General features: G+C 36.5%; 1 protein-coding gene and 1 pseudogene across 1 annotated transcript in view; one reads left to right on the forward strand and one right to left on the reverse strand.

Moving 5' to 3' along the window:
* The window catches only part of CDC40 (cell division cycle 40), a 52,846-nt gene that overhangs the window by 22,812 nt on the left and 8,547 nt on the right, over window positions 1-21,487 (forward strand). Inside the window, exons 4-12 of the mRNA XM_026005803.2 lie at window positions 6,405-6,488; window positions 8,395-8,534; window positions 9,079-9,175; window positions 10,553-10,692; window positions 11,311-11,385; window positions 13,292-13,337; window positions 15,439-15,540; window positions 16,763-16,878; window positions 17,147-17,280. Of these exons, the coding sequence (XP_025861588.1) occupies window positions 6,405-6,488; window positions 8,395-8,534; window positions 9,079-9,175; window positions 10,553-10,692; window positions 11,311-11,385; window positions 13,292-13,337; window positions 15,439-15,540; window positions 16,763-16,878; window positions 17,147-17,280 (934 nt within the window). The remainder of the gene's footprint in view (window positions 1-6,404; window positions 6,489-8,394; window positions 8,535-9,078; window positions 9,176-10,552; window positions 10,693-11,310; window positions 11,386-13,291; window positions 13,338-15,438; window positions 15,541-16,762; window positions 16,879-17,146; window positions 17,281-21,487) is intronic.
* Window positions 758-3,643, reverse strand: LOC112925171 (AP-2 complex subunit beta-like; annotated as a pseudogene).

Consider the following 21,487-nt stretch of genomic DNA (forward strand, 5'->3'; position numbering starts at 1 on the left):
CCCGGGGCGCGATCCTGGAGACCCGGGATCGAATCCCACGTCGGGCTCCCGGTGCATGGAGCCTGCTTCTCCCTCTGCTTATGTCTCTGCTTCTCTCTCTCTCACTGTGTGCCTATCATAAATAAATAAAATTAAAAAAAAAAAAATTTACAAGACTGTCATATATTAGATCATATATCACCATGACAAGGTTATAATTAACAGTGTGCCAGAAGCTAAGACTGTATACCTCTGAAATCACCTAGAAGGGTTGGATACTTCCAGTCCAAAAAAATGGTTATCAGTGCATTGTACCCATTACTTGTGTAAGGGATCCCACGTAAATATAAAGTATATATTCACATAAAAATCAACTTTATTGCATCATGAGTTTATTATATTCTAGCCTTTAATGAGACGGGCTTTTAAAGACTTTGCTTATTTATGTAGACTTTAGAAAGGACTTAAACAATAATATAGATAGCTACAACTACTTTAAAACAAAACAGAAAAGAAAAAGTCCAATTAAGTTTATCTGATACCTATTTTCCTTCTTAAATTATCCTATAGGAAAAGTAAGCATTTAAAACTACGACTTGGTTTCAAAACTGGGCCTGTTTTTTTTAAATAGCTGGTGTTTTTTGCCTTTCTCTTTAGGAGATAGTGGACTAAGACACAGATTGAACTATTTAATCAGTTAAAGACATAAAAGATTAGCTAAAACTATCCAAGAGGTTGTGCTCTAACCTGTTAGCACAGGTTAGACTAGTCACTCCCTTGGTGGGTGGTTTCAGTGTGTTTGGGTTCAGATTCTACACAGTAATACAATTTCTTCCAGTTAAAAGTTCTTGGCTTGCACAAATTACACAGTGGCCAGAGGGCAACTGACCAGTCTATTCATTTTTCAAAATCCCATTGTAGACCTGATAGATGTACTGAGAGACTTCAGGAGCTCTACACTTCAGTGACAGCTTATAATTTGGGTTTCCTGGCTGCCTGTGTAGCTCAGCCAAAATCCAAATGCCATTAATGAGCTTCAGGGATTGGTACATCATGTCCTGCCCTTCCACATTCCTCTTGGCAATAGTATAAACGTTGTTTTGTAATTTGTTGGAAACAGTGTCAGCATTTAAATGGCATTTCTTAATCTGAAACTGAAGTTCATTTTCATAGGGAATATCCTTCCATGTTGCAAGGAAGACCTGGTGTTCCATTTTGCCATCTTCTACCAAAAAAAGCACATTGAGTTGGATGAGGCAGCTGAAGTAGAAGACATCAATATTATTTTTACAGCCACCTGCAGTTTATTCAGAGGTTCCATCTTCATGACTGGGGCCCAAGGTGTTGAGAGGCAGGGAGACACCAATGCTCTAGTTTGGCATCAGTGGTTTATGGATAGCTAGAGGAGTGCTGGGGATAACACCAAAGCTGTTCTTATGAAACAGGATTGCACAGTTTGTCATGTGCTGCAGAGCTTTGTTGGATAAGTTCATTTCCATATAGATGTGCCCTTGGCGGTGAGTAAATGTTCCAGAAGTCTCCAAGCCTTTAGCTTTTACTATAGGCAACCAGACAGCCTTAGGAGCTACACATCCACCTGGTGCCATGCCTATCCCCAAGGAGAGTTCAGACAGCTCATTCAGACCACCCTTGACCACAGCAGGAATAGGTGAAGGAGCAAAGGTTGCAGGAGCAAAGGTTGCAGGCACTGATGAGGGGATGAAGAATTGTCCCACCAGACTATCCAGTCCTCCTCCTAAGAGATCCACAGCTCCCATCTGCATGGAGGACACCTGTGGCAAATTAACTAGGGGACCAAAGTCAAGATTTAAGATTAAGACCTCTTAGTAGGTTACCTTGGGAGGCGATAACCTGAGGCTGTTCCAGGTTGGTGGCAGCGGTGGTGCTCCCATGGTGTATTGGCACGTGTTTGTGATGGATTCCATGACTGCCTTCCACTAAAGCCTTGTGAGGTCAGAGAACCAGTGTGGCAGGTTAGCTCACCCAGCAGAGTAGGCTCAAAAAGATCTGTCTCCTCAGACATCAGTGGCTTCTCAGACTACTCCTTTGGGTATGGCAGGGTCCATTGAGAGAAGGCACCAATAAATATAGCCCCAGTCTCAAAGGTCAGGAGTATCCAAATCTTTTATTGCCAGACTCAAGACTTGCTCTACCAGCTCCTGTATTTCTCTGGTTTCTCAAGAAACAGCTTCACTATGGAAGTAAGCAGAGTGAGCTGCTTTCATCACGAAACCTTCCAGGAAGTTCTCCCATAACTCCTCTGCATTGTCAGTTCTCTCAAAATATTCTCCCACAATCCAAATCATAACTGCTCAAGTGTCTGGTTCATCCAGTGAGTCTAAGTTCTCACACAGAGTGGCAATGATACTTTCATACTTGTTGGAGTATTTGTGAAAGATGTCCCTGATGGCAGTAACCTCTTGGACCACACAATTTACTTTGGTCTAGGATGAGATCAAGCACGTACTTACACAACACTCTGCAGATTGCTCCACGTTGATAGCACACCATCCAACGGCCCACACAGCTTTGCGAACAAAGTCAACATCCACCCCTGTGGCGTATTCCTTTAAATCTGCCAGAACCTGAGCAGTGTTGCTTGGAATGCCAAATGAATCATGATGTCCAACTTCTCTAGTTTATGATGGATGGATCATTGTACTTCACAAAGAAGACTTAGATGTCCTGCTTCAAGATTTCAGGCCTTTTCTAGAAAGTTACATTGATACTCCTCAGGGCGATGTACTGTACTTCTGGCTCCCCGGACAGCTAAGTGACAAGTGGAGGGGCCAGCTTCTTCAGCAGCATATTGTAGTAGTCCCAAGTCCTTAAGTAATAACTCTAGGAACTTCATTAGGACTTTTACTGCTGAAATCACCGCTGCTGAGTTGGCATGAGATAGCCAGTGAGTTACACACTCACAGATGCAGTGAGCCTTCCAGTCATCTTTAGAGCTGTAATTAGACAGGCAGTCTGAAATGAAAGTCTGGCCCCTTCAGTGTACTTATTCAGGGCTGTCAGCAGCTTATTAATGTTCTGTGGGTTCAGATCAAATAGGTTGCTGCTTGGATGAGATTCACTGATTTCAGATAATATTGCTAGAGTATTAGCCACCACCATTGGGTTTGAATCTGCTATGAGATCCCAAAGAGAATCCAGAAATCCCTGATCTTCCACCTCTTGGGCATCGATACCATGGAGTTTTGTCACACAGACTGCTGCTGTTTTCCGAACATAGGGATCTTCATCCTTCAAGCACTTGCAGAGGGGTTCACAGAGATGTTCTGTAATCCTGTCTACCTAGATCCACCCCCATTGTCCTGACTGCCAAGGCCCAAATTAGAGGACTGGGATCTTCACAGTCCTTCACAAAGCTGTTGACAGCCATGATGGCCATGTCTGGCTGACTCATGGCATAGTTCCTCAAATAGAGAAACACAAGCTTCTTTAATTCCAGATTGTCAGTTTACATCTTGAAAGAGAGAGCTAACATCCTTTCCCCACAGTCATGGCAGCACTCACTTTTCTTCACAGCCTCCTGCTTCTTTTCTTTCCTTTCATTGTTGAGTTCAGCCTTCAATTCAAAGATTTCTCCTTTTTTTTTTTTTTTTTTTTTGATTGTGAAGTACTTGGAGTCAGTCATGGTTTTGGATCTTTAATATGCACCAGAGGCAAGGGAGGGGGTGGCAGCAACAGCCAGAGAACACAGCCCAAGTGGTGTTGTAATAGTTTCCTATACATTACTGAATATAAATCTTTTTAAAGGTCTTGTTATATATTATCAAATTGCTTCCCAAAAGAATTCTCCCAACTTCCATTGCCACCACATGTGCAAGTCCTGTTTCTCTTTACCTGAGATCTATTTGATTGTTTTTCCTTTATGTGGTAATAAAAATATTATATCTTTTTGTTTCCTTTGGACTACTAGTGAGGTTGAAGATTTTCCACATATTTGTGACCATTCTTTTGCAGATTGTTCTTCTTATTTATACGTTGGGATATTAGTATCAATAATCTTAAGGATCTAATAATAAAGCTGGTATTATTATAGACTTTAGGAAACAAACTGAGGTTTGCTGGGGTGGAGAGGTGGATGGGGGATGGGGTAACTGGGTGATGGGCATTAGGAAAGGCATTTGATTGAATAAGCACTGGATGTTCTATGCAACTGATGAATCATTCAATTCTACCTCTGAAACTAATAATACACTATATGTTAATTAAACTGAATTTAAATAAAAAATTTTAAAAAGCCATTTCAAATAAGACTACAAAGGAAGAAAGTAGACATTAACTGTATTAAAAATATAAAAAGGAAAATAAACTTTAGAAAGATGGATGGGAATATCTCAGAACTAAAATGCAAACAAAAATGCAGACATCACTTACTTGAGACATAGGATAATAGGAAAGTAATTGGACTAAAATTCTATAGTCTTATCTATCTTGCACTGTCACTGGCTGACTGTAGTAGGGCATATAGCTAAATATTTAACTTCTCTTATTTATAAAGGGAAAATATTATTGTCCCTTAATTACCTGTGGGAGGCAGTAGTAGTAATGGTGATAATGGCAGTAAGGATTTATTTTACCATAGATGATGTAGAAAAGCAAGAAAGTGTAAATTCTTGTCCTCAGAAACAAGACTATGGCCAAATGAGTTGAGGATTGGTACTTACATAGGATATCACAGGAAGGACCAGGGATCTCCCTCCAAATATATACAGTGTCATTTGAATAGACATAAGTCTCTGTCAAGACAGAATTACATTCTAGATAAGTTTATATGATTGAGATGGGGATTTTTAACATCAGATATGTTTATCTAAATTTTATATAAGCCTTATAAAATCCCATTTAAAAATCTTTTAGAGAACACTGTTCTGTACATCAAAGAGACAAAAGATAAAATAACTCCTGGGATTTGAACCTGTGATTTCAGAGATTTTACTCCAAAGCTGCTTTTCTGCCATCAAGCTCTCTCTGGCTAAGAACATATTTTAATACTGAAAAAACCACATGCAATTGAGTTAACAGCCAGGTGGTTGGTCCTCTTCTACCATCTCATGAGGATAAATTGAACACCTATATCTTTAGCCTGTTTGAAAAGTATGAGGACAAATCTTTTTCTGTTCCCCAAAAAAGTTCTCTTTAATCTTTAGTTGAAAAATTAAAGTGTCAACTTTACATAGACTGTAAACTGATTAATTACCTAGCTCTCTTTTGTAAATATGCTGATTACTAAAACTAATTTTACTAAACAAATACATGTTATAGCACCCCCCACTTAAGGAAAAATTGATTTGAGTTAATATAGATAGATTTTCTTAAGTCCTCCAAGACCATTGAAGAGGATGCCTGGGTGGTGGCTCAGCAGTTTAGCGTCTGGGTCCCCGGGCGTGATCCTGGAGTCCCAGGATTGAGTCCCACATTGGGCTCCCTGCATGGAGCCTGCTTCTCCCTCTGCGTGTGTCTCTCTGCCTCTCTCTCTGCGTCTCTCATGAATAAATAAATAAAATCTTAAAAAAAAAAAAAAGACCATTGAAGACTGCATTTAAATGGATAGTAGCTACATACTTTCATCACTTTTTAAAGGAGTGTATTCACATGCCAGTAGATTGCTTACTTTTCTTATGAAGGAAACACATACAATGATTTATCAAGTAGAAATGTGTTATTTTAAAATTGAGAGGGAAGGGACACCTGGGTGGCTCAGGGGTTGAACATCTGCCTTGGGCTCAGGTGGTGACCCCAGGGTCCTGGGATCAAGTACCACATCAGGCTCCCTGCATGGAGCCTGCTTCTCCCTCTTCCTGTGTCTCTGCCCCTCTCTCTCTCTCTCTCTCTCTCTCTCTCATGAATAAATATATAAAATCTTTTTTAAAAAATAAAATAAAATTGAGAGGGAAGACTGTCTTTACAGAGAATAACATTTTCAAAGTAACAGCTAAGTTTTATATAATTCTTCTTACCCTATTTTTAAGTTATTTAATAGTTTCTTCTGTAATTTGATAGGCTAAAGCCATGTGTTATCTATTACCAAAAACAAAAAGGAAATTGTTTCTAAACTTTCAAATGTGTGATATACATGTATTTGTAAGATCTTAGAAATTTTGGACTAAAGTTTGATACCTTGACCAGAAAAACTGTTAATGTAATGTCAGTGTGCTAGATTCATCCTATAAGATACTTCTTACTCACCTGAAGTCCTTCATGATCAGCCCAGAGATTTGGGTTAATTGTTGTAAATATGAATATAGCTCAGGAAAGAAATAGTGGTCCTAAGTTAAAGAGACCATTTCAACATCTGGAAGGAAAATGTGAGGTGAGTGTATTTATATAGTAATAAAAATGAATTATAAATGGCCAAAATGGAGTCAGTAATATGTGCTTTTTCCTTTCAGGTTATGCATTAGACCCTTCATTAGATAATCATCAAGTGTCTACTAAATATATTGGTTCTGTAGAAGAAGCTGAAAAAAATCAAGGTAATTTATTCAAATTTATTTGAAATATTTCATAAAGCATATGTAAATATACACATACACTTGTAATTATTGTCTTTCAAACTGACTTGAGATAGTAGAAGAAACTAGTATTTTATTAAGTCGATTTTATTTTTAAGTTGAGACAAATCAGTAAGAAATTTTAGAGCAATATAGTTTAGAACTAGTATAGTTTAGAGCTTGGTTTTACCACTTCTGAGACATTCAACCTTGTAGAGAAGATGTTGATACTTATTATTCTGGGTTGTTATGAGTACTTGACACAGTGCTACCATGGAGAAGTCACTCCATAAATTATAATTAATGTATAGCAAACGTTTGCAGTTTATTCCTCAACACTAATGTCAAGCTACATTTTTACTGAACAGGACAAGTTTTATTATACATTATCTATGGAGATTGTCTTAGGGTTGCTTTGAAGGCTAAGTTTGAGTATGTTTTGGGATATATGTTTGTGCTCACATTCATTTTGTACTTATAAGACAAAGCATCATACTGTAAATGCTGACTTGTCACAAAGCTCATCATCTGTATCTTTCCCATAAAATATGCTCATTAGAAAAAGAATATGCTGCTATATATTAGTAGCTACAGACCCTACATTATCCAGCTACCTTTGGTGTATGAGCTGCATTATTGTTAAATAGAATCTTGACAAGCTTTTGTTGTGGCACACAACCTAAACAGCACTGATATGAATTAATATAGGTGAGCTTTTTTCTTTAAGTTAAACCTCTACAAGCCATATCTTATGTGATTAGATTCTCCGCTAACAGTTAAATTGTGACTATGACTCCCCTAAACCTTTCTTTTTCCAATTTAATGACTACACACAGCTTGCTACCTCCTACAGATCAAATAAGAATCTCAACCAGAAACATCCTCTTTCCTCTTTTCTTTTTAATCTAAGATTTATGGTATTGAGGTCAAGTTTAGATTTAGATCACATAGAAGAATACCAGATTCTTGTTAAACCTTGTTTAATTTATATTGTTAAATAACAAGTGAATCAGAGTTGTTAATTACTTAATCTAATTTAATCTGATTCCATTTTTAAATGATAAATTTTAATTTATTCTTGCTTTCAAAAGTAGCTTTATCAGGCAGGGCGCGTAGGTGGCTCAGTTGTTTGAGAATCCAACTCTTGATTTCGGCTCAGGTTATGATCTCAAGGTCATGAGATCAAGCCCTGTGTCCAGTTCTATGCTGAGCATGGACCTGTTCGAGATTCTCTCTCTCCCCCTCTTTCTGCCCTTCTCCACCACATGTACATTCTCTTTCTTAAAAAACAAAGAGTAGGGATCCCTGGGTGGCGCAGTGGTTTGGCGCCTGCCTTTGGCCCGGGGCGCGATCCTGGAGACCCGGGATCGAATCCCACGTCGGGCTCCCTGCGTGGAGCCTGCTTCTCCCTCTGCCTGTGTCTCTGCCTCTCTCTCTCTCTCTGTGTGTGACTATCATGAATAAATAAAGTCTTTAAAAAAAAAAAAACAAAAGAAAAAACAAAGAGTAGCTTTATCATTATTTAGCAATATTAAGTTGCTGGATTCCTTTCAAAAAGTGGTAAAATCCACTGATATAGGTCCATGATTCATTAAAAGGATTGTGTACCTTGTAGGATTACATAGCCAGGTCTTTTCTTTATATATTAGGACTTAACAAAATATTGCAGTAGTAGAAAGCTGCTCTTCACAGAAGGTTGAGTCTCTTTTTGTATAGCATGAGTTGGTCTACCTGGCAGATTCATGTAGATTTTATATTTTGTTCTTTAATAAATCTTTGGTTACTTGAATAATCAATTTTCTCTAACCATATAAAATAAAAATGATATATATGCTACTGTTTCTTTAGAAAATACATATATTTGTGATATCTATTTTTTTTAATGTAGGTTTAACTGTGTTTGAAACGGGTCAGAAAAAGATAGAAAAGAGGAAAAAGTTCAAAGAAAATGATGCATCTAATATTGATGGTTTCCTGGGACCATGGGCAAAATATGTGGATGAAAAAGATGTAGCCAAGCCCTCAGAAGTAAGCTTTGATGTTTTTCATTGCCAGTTTAGGTAGTTGCTGTGTTTGTGAAGGATATTTATATTAATAAACAAGATTTTCCTTTGTTATTATAGATAAGATTTATTATTACCCCACCTTCCACTACTCCTCCCATAAAAGTGGTGTCACAAATCTGTAGTTATTGCTTATATCCTTATGATTTAGTAAAAGCTCTTTATTAGAGAACATTGTATAGAAAAATTGAGTTTCCTTTCTGATACTAGATTTTCTAACCACTTTGTCTTTTTGTTTGCATAATTAGCATAATACATTAAATTTATTTCTAGGTGTTCCAGAAGGATGGGTTTTGTATAAAATGAGCTTAAAAGTATTAACTACTACCCATTTTGTGTTAAATGTCTTTTTTGTAATCTGTCAGGGTTGAGACTGTTATCCCGGGAGACATACTTACAGCTATCGCTTCACCAAAAATTGGACCTCATTATAAAGTATTTATAACCAGCTCTGGGCACAGTAGAGTTCTAAAACATCCATTTTAAAGTTCACTCCTTAATTTCCTTAGGAAGAACAAAAAGAATTAGATGAAATCACAGCAAAGAGGCAGAAAAAAGGCAAACAGGAAGAAGAGAAACCTGGGGAGGAGAAGACAATCTTACATGGTAATATATTTCTTAGACCTTTTCATTTTTATGATAAACTTTCAGATATTTTTTCTGTTCCCTGTTCATACAGTATCAATTGCCCTTACTAATCAGCTGCTATCCTTCACTCTAGTAAGAATAATTGTATTTGACTATTTGTATCTCAAATTACAGCAGACTCTTCCATATTCTAATAAAGGAGAGAAAATAACATGATTAATGATTGCTGCAAGTGATTCTTTGAAGTGCTAGTGAATTTTTTAAAATAGTAGATAAAGAAATCTGAATTGTCCGCAATCTATTCTTTCCTATGAAGAGACTCTTGCCCCAGTCATTTTAACCTTTTGTTTTTAACTCTAGTCAAATAATCTCCAGATATCCTCATAATTCATAACTATTACTAAATGATACTTTAAAAGAAAGCTTTGTTTTTCATGTAAATAGGTTGGAGATTTAAGATTCTTATGCTAATTTTGATATGTGGAAGGAAATGCATATTCAGGAAATCTATTCCAAAATAAATTACAACTATTCTAGAATGTATCTGGTTCATTAATAATTTGTTATATTTGGAAAATTATGTAGTGATTATCAAACTGTAAAGAATAATTTAGTACCAATGTATTGATTATTCTAATGTTAGATCACACATCAAATATTCAGGTGTGATGAGGCCATATTTGGTTTCTTAAACTCCAGTTTTCTCTCCAGTGATGCTATTTAATACTGTGGTGCTTGCAACCATAATAAAAATAACAGCCAACATCTGTTGAAGCCTTACTCTGTACTGGGCATGCTACTGAATGCTTTATATATACTATGTCATATAAGTTCCACAAGTGACTTCACTGAACAATTTGTGTTGAAAGTGGAAAAGAGAATGGAAAAGGAACCTGGAAGAACATAAAAGAGGAAGACAGAGTAAAAGGATGGTTGATATTTTTGTTTTAACTTCTTTCTTTCCTGTTTTACTTCTGGGTCTTTGCTAGTAACTCAGAAGTCCCAAGTATTTTCTTTTCTTCCCTCGCTGTAATTACACTGCAGTGAAGTCTTTTTTATATACCATTAAAATGTGTAACTAAGTAAAAGAGTATAGATCTTATTTAAAGGTCTGATATTCACTGCGTAGGTCTGATATTCACTGCGTAGGTCTGATATTCACTGCGTATTTAGAAATTCCAAAATACTACCTCTAAGTGTAAATAGCAGTGATTTCAAGCAGTGATTTCAAGATTTCATTAGCTGACTCTTGGTCTTAACTTTATCAGAGTATTACCACCTAAACCTTAATAAGGAACAATATCCCTATGAATAAAGTGTTACCATTTAAGGATATAGATTTTATGACTGCCAACTTGAATTTGTTCACTGTTTTCTTTTGTCTTCTTGTTCTAGTTAAAGAAATGTACGACTACCAAGGTAGATCCTATCTTCACATACCTCAGGATGTTGGTGTTAATCTGCGGTCCACTGTGCCACCTGAGAAGTGTTACCTTCCCAAAAAACAAATTCATGTGTGGTCTGGACATACAAAGGTAAGCAGATTGCTCATACGGATCAACCATGACAACATTTATAATTTGGTGTCCTAGTCCCTTATGGTAGCCCAGGCCTTCCAACAGAAATCGCTGCCACAATCTGCTTTTTCTGGGGTACCACATCAGTGAACGGTGGGTTGGTAGTAGCACTAAAACCTCATTAATTTTGCCTTAGCTCTGGGATTATCATGCTGAAGAGAAGATTAGATGGTTTCTGATTTGTAAACTGTGGTAATATTTAAACTAGTGGAGAAACAAGATACTTGATACTTCTGATGTGGATATTTCTTGTCATCTGCACTGTTCCAACTGATAATTCCCAGCTCTTAAGCAAAGAACAAAAAAACTAAGTAAAAGAAGAGGAGAGAGAGCATTAGCAGCTTGATTGACTAAGAATTCCCTTGGGTGAGAAAGTCAATATTAAAGGTTAAAAAACAAATCTTCAAAAGCTTAGTGTCAATAAGAGCTGCTCTTAGAATACTAACAAAGGTTATTCTGGGGCGTGATTTTTGGAATGAAGAAAAATAGTAAATTAGATTGCTTAAAATTTTAGCTGATAGAATGTTTCTATCTGATAGAATGTTTCTAATTAATAACTGTAATACCTTTTTATAGGGTGTCAGTGCTGTCAGATTGTTTCCCCTCTCTGGCCATTTATTGCTGTCTTGTTCCATGGACTGTAAAATTAAGGTGAGTTTTCAATGGCAGAGTAGGAGTGCTGCAGACTTTGGTAAAGTCTGTTTGGTTTATTATAAATAAATTTGGGTTTGTTAGGCAGTTAGAGGCTAATTATTTTCTCTTAGGCCCCGTGAATGTAGCCATTTATGAACTGCTTCCAAACATGTTGATTCATATATGGCTCTGTGGTCCAATTGGCTAGGCTCTTTTGTAAGCTTAGATAACTATTAGAAGGTAATCAATCACTTTGGCTTCAGATACATAAATATTTAACCACTAATAATGCACTTTTATTGAGGTTTTTGGATATGTAACTGAGTTCATTTGTTCCTCAAAGTCATAGGAATACGACTAACAATAGAAATCCCATTTTAGAAAGTAGACAATGTAACTCTTCCTTTTTCTTTTAAATGCAAGTAGATACCAAGTAGCAGAAATCTGCCCCGCCTCTTCTCTCAGTTTTTATAGTCCTGGGAAGCTCACCTTAAGCTAAGTTTCAGCAATAGAATATGTAGGGAAAAAAACTCAGTTGCCAATGCATGTCAGCTTGAACATGGGGAAACCCTTTTTTCAAAATCTTAAATCTGAAAGCATAGATATCTTTTTGTGTGTCTTTTGTGTCTAGATTGTTAATGATGGTCAAGAAATATCAACTCTGTAGTACTCTTGAGGCTTGGAAAGTCAAATCATTAAAATTTTACTCTTTGTAAGCAATTCATGGATATTAAAAATATATGAAGGTAGCTTTTCTTGATGAGAGCCATCATTTTAGGCATTTGTCTCTACTCAGTAGCTTAAAATCACAGGCCAACAGTTTGGAGCAAAAACCCTTGTTTCATTTAACTTTGACTTCATACAAACTATTGTTCATTGAGATTAATGTCTGTTTGACCAATTAAAAAAGCATAGAGTTCTGTTTCGTTCACATCTGTAAACATTTATCAGTTACCTATTATGTGCAAGGGGCTGAGACTAAAAACTTATCAAGGCCCTGTCCCTGCCCTCAAGGTAATCATTTCATTGTGATGTAAATGATGGTTATAGAGTCAGGTAAAGGAAGCATAGTTCAGCAGGTAACTGAGTAAAGCTGTGGTGGGGGAGGGGAGTGTAGTTAGTGAGAGCCTTTCTGAGATGATTGAATACAATGAATAGGCATGGCATGTGCTGAACACTGCAGTTTATGGCTGCTGGAGTCTCAGATCTGAGAGATACAGAATAGTAACAGTCATAGGCAAAGGATCAGGTGTTGGAGATCCTTGCCTGGTATGCTGTGGGAACTGAGTCTTTATCCTATTGGCACCGGGTGGTCAGGAAGTCCTATTTTAGAACACTAGCAACATTATCAAGGATTGGATTTGAGCCAGGCAAGAATAAAGGTAGTTTTGAAGCTATTGTATTAATTCACTCTAGGTGTAATGAGAATTATTAACCTATTACATTTTAGTCTAGATCATCATTTTCATTTAGCTTCTATAATATTTTGTTACTTTAGAAAATTTAAAAAAAATCTGTACCAAAATGTCATAAACATGGCAGTTTTAATAACATTTAGTTCTTCCGAAAGAAGCTTGTGATATGACATAATTAGAAACTTTTATCATAGAAAATACATCAAATGTAGAAATGAATAAGAAGAAAGTGAAAATCACTTGTATTAGCTCCGTCTAAGTTCTCTTGATATTTTGGTGTATCTTTCAGTATCAGATTTCAAATTTGTGTGTGTGTATATAGTCCAAATGGTGCAACACAACCTAGCAGCACCAAGCAACATGTCCATCAATGTATAATGCCTTTGGTTAAATCCCCAGTACACTCAGATATGCACACACATAGCTGGCATATGGTTACTATTATTGATTGTCATTTTATCAAAGTCTTGTATTAAATTTAATATTTCTATGTGGTTTTTTTCCCCCAGCTGTGGGAGGTTTATGGAGACAGACGCTGTCTGCGAACATTTATTGGTAATACTTTTCTCTATATATATAAATCTATAAATCTGTTTGGAAAGACTTTTTAACAAGGTAACATCATTGACAGTAATAATACTATGCTGATGATGAAGGAAAGTCTCCCAAGACTCAAGCTGAGTCTTAAGAGGGAGTAAGTCCTCTCACATAGACAAGAAAGGGAACCGGGAAGAGAGAATAGCAAAAGCACAAGTGTTTTGAGGCAGCCAGGTATATTTCAGAATTGCCAGGGTATGGGATATGGTGAGAGATGAAACAGATGAAAAGAGGAAACAGCAGGATGGATACCCAGGGGCAGAGCATGGAGGACTTTATGCACCATTAATAAGGAGTGTCGAATCTATCCAGAGGGCCTTGGAAAGCCAGCCCTTTAATTAAACAGCTCTTGCAGGAAATTAACTTGATCATATTTGAAGTTTACAGAGATCACAATGGCAGTATGGAAGATACTCTGGTGGAGCAGGCCTGCAGGCAGGGAAATGAATGACAAGGTTATTTCATCAGTCTGGATTAGAGATGATGAGAGCCTGGATGAAAGCAGCAGATAGAGAGGAAAGGAACCGTCAAGAGTTAAAATTGGCAGGACTTAGTCACTGGACATGAGTGATAAGACTGAAGCAGAGATCTAGGGTGACCCCCACCTGGCTGGCTGAATGGTGGTGCCACCTGCCAAGAGAGGGAACATAAGAGGATGATGAGGTGTCACTTATTAAATTGGAGCTGCCTTTGGGATATTGAGATGAAAATGTCCAGTAAGCAACTAGCCAGATGTTGAGCTTTGAAAAGAAGTTAAGAATTGGCAGCTAAAGCATATAAAAGGATAAGATTGAACTAACTCCTTGAAGGAGAAAACAAGGCCAAAAAGAGAACACCTTTGTGGCAAACTAGCCCTTTCAGTAGAGAATAGTTTACTGGCTCTGTGAGATTTCATGGGAAGGCTGGTTACGTTTCCAATTTTAACTGTACATCATTGAAACACTGTGTGAATTGTAGTGGCTCTGTTTTTAGATTCAAGTGGGAGTCCGTTCTGCACTGCTTTGTTATGATTTTAGGGCCTCGCTGAACAAATAAATACTGCACAAGGTGCCCTAGCAGCCTACAGGAAGACTCTCAGCAGCAGACAGGGGAACAAAATGCCTCCTGTATATGTAGTGGACTTGGTCCCCATCTGTCTCCCCAGCACTGGCAGGCAGTTTTTCAGTGGAAAACTGAAAATGACCAGCTTTGGAAGATGGGACTCTTACTGTAGAATAAATGTCTAATTACTGTGGCACATAGCCTAATTAGAGTGCATTGGTGATGGTGTTCCAGGGCTGCTGTGTGTGGTTGCTGATTTGTACAGTGCATATTTTGCACAATTGTATTTGTCAGTCTTGGTCATGATGGGGTGGTGAAAAATAGGAAATTTTCTGCTTTCATTTAGCCGTGTTTTATTTGTCCCTATAACTTTCCAAAGAGTTGATCGGTCTGGCAGACTGGTTTCTAAGCAAAGTACCTTAAAATTAGTTGCCAAAAAGCTATCTTAAAACAAAATTGAAGGTAATACTTGTTTCAAAAAGGTTTAGTCTCTGAGATTCAGAATTCACTTCTCTGAAACTTGGTAATATCATTGCAGAAATCCGCAGTTATTGAAGAAAGGTTATGATTCCATGAACTTTAGAGTTAGGTCGGTTTGTTTCACTTAGTGAGTAATCTGGAGAACGAACCTCCCAAATGTCACTAGACCCTTCTCTTTCATTGGCAATAATTGGTCTGTTATGTTTCCTAAAATCCTTGGCTGCTTAGTCATCAATTATGTATATTACATATTAAAAGATTTGTATGACAAACTTAAAAAAAAAAATGTTAGATCTTTTCTCTTGGTTCTTACCTAAATGTTATGCATCAGAAACACCCAGCTTTCTTGAAGAGGGAATAAAAAACCACCTACTTTCCCAAGCCCACACCTAACATAATTGTGAGTCATTAAGTCAGGGAATAGGATTCCAAAAATTTTGACTCACAGTGTGGCTTGAATATGCTATTTCTCTTATAGTGTTTGTGTTTTAAGAGAAGCTACTTTACCTTACCTCCATTTCTATTGTCCCTGCCTTAGGTCACAGCAAAGCTGTTAGGGACATCTGCTTTAATACTGCAGGAACACAGTTCCTTAGCGCAGCTTATGACAGATACCTTAAGCTCTGGGACACTGAGACAGGTAAGAGCTCACTTACACTAATGCCAATATGTATCTATCTTATAACTTAGCATTTATAAATTAAACAACATGAGTGGTCTTCTGTGGCAAAACGGTGCCTTGCTATAACTGCTGATTCTCATATTACCGACTATCAGCTAATACCATAAACGTTTGTAGAGTTCAAACTCAGCTTTATAAGTAGCTCCTTTACTATGAAATTTTGTTTCCATCAAATACAACTTATAAAGCAAACATCCTGATAGACAAGCAAATTTGAAATCTTCCATAGACCATTTAATTGATCTTTCTGTTCCCCTCCACCACCAAGCACACTGCATGGCACATAATAGAAGTACAATAAATGTCAAGTGAACAAAATTAAATTTAATTGCCCACATTGATTAAAATCTTTCCAGACCCATGGGTCAGTTGGTTTATATATTCACCAACCATAATTGTATCAGTACATTGTGGCTAGTATGATTTCATATAACTAGAGAACCATCTTTTATCTTACTAAGTTTTAAGGGTAAAGATAATAGCTAATATTTATTGAACACTTAACTGTTTGCCAGGCATTGTGCTATGTACTTATATCCAGCATCGCATTTAGTTCTTAAAATATCCCTATTATTATTATTATTATTATTATTATTATTGATGAAGAAACTGAAGCTTAAAGGGGAGCTTTTCCAGAGCCACATAGCTAGTAAGTGGCTGAATAAACCAAGGTCTCCCTAATACTAGAGCCCATACTCTTAGCGCACAGTGGTTCTCAGCTCTGGCTACACATCAGAATTACTTTATTCTGCTAACTGATGATACAGATTTACTTTTGAAAAAAATATTTTTAGGGATCCCTGGGTGGCGCAGCGGTTTGGCACCTGCCTTTGGCCCAGGGCGCGATCCTGGAGACCCGGGATCGAATCCCACATCAGGCTCCCGGTGCATGGAGCCTGCTTCTTCCTCCGCCTGTGTCTCTGCCTCTCTCTCTCTCTCTGTGACTATCATAAATAAATAAAAATTTAAAAAAATATATTTTTAAACATAAAGAATCTATGACAAGGAACAACATCATTCATAATCGAGAACAAGCAGACTGCCCTTTCCCAAAATATATTAGCTGGATGATCTCTAGATTCTAATCCCAGGGTTGTCTTGTAAGTGGTCAAATTTATTTATTTATTTATTTTTTGGTCAAATTTATTTTACCTACTTTAACTTGAATCTTTGGTTTTAGGACAGTGTATATCAAGATTTACAAACCGCAAAGTGCCCTATTGTGTCAAATTTAATCCTGATGAAGATAAGCAAAATCTCTTTGTAGCTGGTATGTCTGATAAAAAGATTGTGCAGGTGAGTCTTTTTACAGTAGTTTTAGTAAGATTCCTATAGTTAATGTTGTATTAGGGGATGGAGTAAGTAATACTAACTTGTTTAATGTTTGCTATTTTTAGGGACTGCTAATGGTCTATTTGTAGTAGAAAACAGTCATTACAAACATGTTAGATATCTTTTTTTCACTTTCCATAGTTTTTATCTATATTTTCATATCTACTCCACTTCTGTCTTTATCATATCTACTCCACTTCTGTCTTTACCTTTTCTCTCGTGTGATATACAGTGGGACATCCGAAGTGGAGAAATTGTTCAGGAGTATGACCGGCATTTGGGAGCTGTCAACACCATTGTTTTTGTTGATGAAAATAGGAGATTTGTGAGCACATCTGATGATAAGAGCCTAAGAGTTTGGGAATGGTAAGTTTCTGTCAGTAGAAGATCTGATTTATATAATTATAGCAAGCAATTTAAAAATCTGTAGCCAAAGAAAAGCCTGATAATATGCAACCATTTGAATATTTTCACAGCTATGATCTCTGGCTTGCCAACCAGACTATTTTAAATATTTAAGTACCAAGAATATGGAAATAAAAATTTAAGATATGTTACGTCTCATAGTCTTTGGGCAGTCTATCTAAAAGTTTTATGTTTTGAGTCATTTTTCTTGCAGTGGTGAAAAGTTTATATTGTGTTGCCTTAGGTACTTTGTCTTTGCAAAATGATGAGATGTAGGGCCTACAAATCTGTAGACTACATTATATGTGGTTAAGACTGAGCATTAGATCCTGGCCTCAGAGTCAACCCCCAAAAAATATTTAAAAATCTCATAAGTTTTTAAATGTTTACCTTATGATTATTCAATACTGAAAATTGCCCCATGTCATCACCCATTGTGTCCTGCAACTCAAAACACATAATGGTAGAAAACAAATGTTTTATTTGTAGAATATATTGGTGAATTTTGCTTTCCTCAAGAGAGAAAAAAAAAACTTTTCTGAAGTCAAGAAGTACTAAAGCTAGTTTCACTAAGTATCATAGATCATGTTTTATAATTTATTTACAAAGAAATGTATGATAATCTTTTTGTTCAAATGAATGTTTGGAGGGAGCCCAGCTTATTTTTATAGTCCATTAGGAAGCACAGCTCTGCCCTGGATATAGCCTTGCAGTGACTAGAAAGTGGGACTTCCCAGTCCAGAAATTGTTCTGCTTTAAGAATTGGAAAGCCAGTAGTTTGCTCCTGAAATTAAGTCCCTCTGATGAGTTGAGCATGTCCCTAACCATTGTCAGGGAAATTTGGGTAATTGAAGGTTGCATGTAATTTAACAGTAGTTTCTCCCACGCTCACCACCAGTACACCCCTTCTGATTGCCCACATTCATGGAGAGCCAACCATATATTATACATAAAAGTATGATTTGAGACTCTTATAACTAAGATCTTTCTTACTTCAGAAATGATGTACATCTCTGCATGATGTTACATGCAGAGAATCTAATATAGACATCAAGTTTTGTATGAGCAGCCTTAGATTACTTGCACCATACTCTGAAGAATAAACATACACATGTACTTGTTTTGTTTACATACATTAGCAGTTTGATTATACTTAAATTTTCAGATGTTTCCATCTTCAGATGATATTTCAGCTCCATTTTCAAATGTGGAGTGGTATAAAAGAAATTGGTAAATATTTAAATGATGCACCAATTACAGGGGCTCTCAGAACACTTGTGTGTGCTTTCTAAATTAGAGCATTGGTCAGCAAAAGATTTTGATTAAATTAAGGGGCAGTGTCAGCATGTTTCTTGTTTTCCCTTCTCAGAGCTTAAGAAATGCTCCTAGGAGTCATAATAGTGTTTCATTCTAAATGATAACATCCCTTAGACCTCTCATTTGCTATTAGAGCCTTCCTCACTAGTCCTTACGTGAGGATAGGTCCCTTGTCCGTGATCCCATACAACACTTTGCTTCCCACAGTGTTTAAGTGCTTTCCTATTTGTTCTGTGTCAGCTATGGTCATAGCCAAGTCCCTAGCACCAGCACAGTGCCCGGCACATTGGATGCGCTGCATACCTAAGGAAGATGTTATTGTCATAATTATTAATGATGCTATATCTGTTGAGCCCTTTGTGTGCGTCGAGCATGCTCAGCCTTTTATGTGAACTCTGATTTAATGTGCAAAGTGGTCTTACGAGATAGATGTAATTTGTTATCCCTGTTTTATAGAAGAGGAAACTAATATAGGTTAAGTAAGTTACCCAAGATTCCATGAAATATGAAAAGCCAGAATTCAAGCTTGTATTAAGCTGATTCCAAAAAAAAAAAAAAAGCTTAGGATTTTTTCCCCCAGCTTTATTGAGGTATAATTGGCAAATAAAATTGTAATATATTTAAAGTGAATAACATAATTGTTAGATATATACATTCTGAAAGGATTCTTAGCCCGTCTACTGCTTTGGATGTTTACCTCTTTTGTTTGTTTGGTAAGAACAATTAGCTTCTACTCTCTCAGGAAATTGCAGTTATATAGTACAGTATTGTAACATGTCATACATTAGATCCTGAGACTTTATTCATCATACAAATAAAAGTTTGTACTCTTTTACCAGCCTCACGTAGTTCCCTACCCCAATCCGAGTCCTTGGCAGCACCAATCTACTCTATTTCTAGAAGTTTGACCTTTTTTTTTGAGGAGTGTACATATAAGTGATAATATCACTATTATCACACATATATAGTATGCACTATATATACACACTGCAGTATAGGTCTTTCTCTGTCTAGCTTATTTCACTTAGCATGATGCCATCCAGGTTCATCCATGTTGAAATGGCAGCTTTCCCTTTGCCCATTTTTTAACTGGGTTACTAGGATTTTTGATAATAGTTGTATGAGTTCCTTATCTATTTTGGATATTGATCCCTTATCATAGATGCAGTTTGCAAATACTTTCTGCCATTCCTTAGGTTGCCTTCACATTTTGACTTACTTTCCTTTTTACTTTGAGGTAGTCCTACTGTTTATTTTTGTTTTTGTTCCCTTGCTTAAGGTGTCTAATCCAGAAAATACTTGCAAACACCCACGTCCAGGAGCTTATCTCCTGTGTTTTCTTTCAAGAGTTTCAGGTTTTATGTTCAAGTCTTCGATCCATTTTGAATTGATTTCTGTGTATGGTATAAGTTAGGGGTCCAATTTCGTTCTTTTGCATGTGAATATCAAGTTTTTCCAACACCATTTATTGAAGAGACTAGCATCCTTTCTCCAGTGTATATTCCTGGCTCCTTTGTTGAAAATTTATTGATTATATATACATGGGTTTATTTCTGGGCCCTCTGTTCTGCTCCATTTGATCTGTGTATCTGTTTTTGTGCCAGTACCATACTCTTTTGATTACTAAAACTTTTATTTTAACTATAGTTGAAATCAGGAAACTTGATGTCTCCACCTTTTTTCTTTCTCAGGATTGCTTTAGAGTCTTTTGGTGTTCCATACAAATTTAAGAATTGTTCTAATTCTGTCAAAAATGCCATTGGAATTTTGGTAGATACCAACTGGATCTGTAGATTGCTTTGGTTATTTTGGACATTTTAACTATTAATTCAGTATACAGATCTTTCACCTTGGTTAAACTTACTCCTAAGTATTTTCTTGTGTTCTTGATGCTATTATAAATAGGACTGTTTTCTTAAATTTCTCTTTCCAGTAGTTCATTTTAAGCATCTAGAAATGCAGCTGATTTTTGAATATTGAATTTGTATCCTGCAACTCTATTAAATGATTTATTAGTTCTAACAGGTTTTTTTGTGAAGTCATGAGGGTTTTCTGTATATAATTTTATGTCATTTGCAAACAGAGATAGTTTTACTTCTTTTTTTATTTGGACACCTTTCTCTTCTGGCCTGATTGCTCTGGCTAGGACTCTCAATACTGTGTTGAATAAAAGTGATTAAAGCAGAGACCCTTCCTGATCTTAGGAAAGAGTTTTCAGTTGTTTAGTTAGTCGGATGTTAGTTGTGGGCTTGTCACACATGGCTGTGTTCCCTATATATCCAGTTGATTGAAACTTTTTACCATGAAAAGATGTTGAATATTGTCATTTTTTTTTGCATTTATTGAGATTATGATTTTTATCCTTCCTTTTTGTATTGCATTGATTTGCATGTGTTGAACTATCCTTGCACCCCAAAATAAATCCCACTTGATCATGGTATATGATTCCGCTAATGTACTGTTGAATTCAGTTCACTAAATTTTATTGAGTATTTTTGCATCTATATTCATCAGGGATGTTGGCCTGTAATTTTCTTTTCTTGTAGCGTCCTTGTCTGGCTTTGGTATCAGGATAATTAATATTGGTCTTATAAAAAGAGTTTGGAAGTGTTCCCTTTTCTATTTTTTGGAAGAATTTGAAAAGGATTAATATTAATTCTTCTTTAAATGTTTGGTGTGTAACCAGTGAAGCCATCTGATTCTGGACTTTTTTTTGTTGTTGGGAGGTTTTTGAGGACTGTTTCAATCTCTTTAGTCATTACTGATATGTTCAGATTTTCTATTTCTTCATGATTCTGTCTTGGTAAGTTGCATGTTTCTAGGAATTTATTCATTCTAGATTTTCTAATTG

Source organism: Vulpes vulpes, chromosome 1, assembly GCF_048418805.1.
Source record: "Vulpes vulpes isolate BD-2025 chromosome 1, VulVul3, whole genome shotgun sequence".
Lineage (NCBI taxonomy): Eukaryota > Metazoa > Chordata > Mammalia > Carnivora > Canidae > Vulpes > Vulpes vulpes.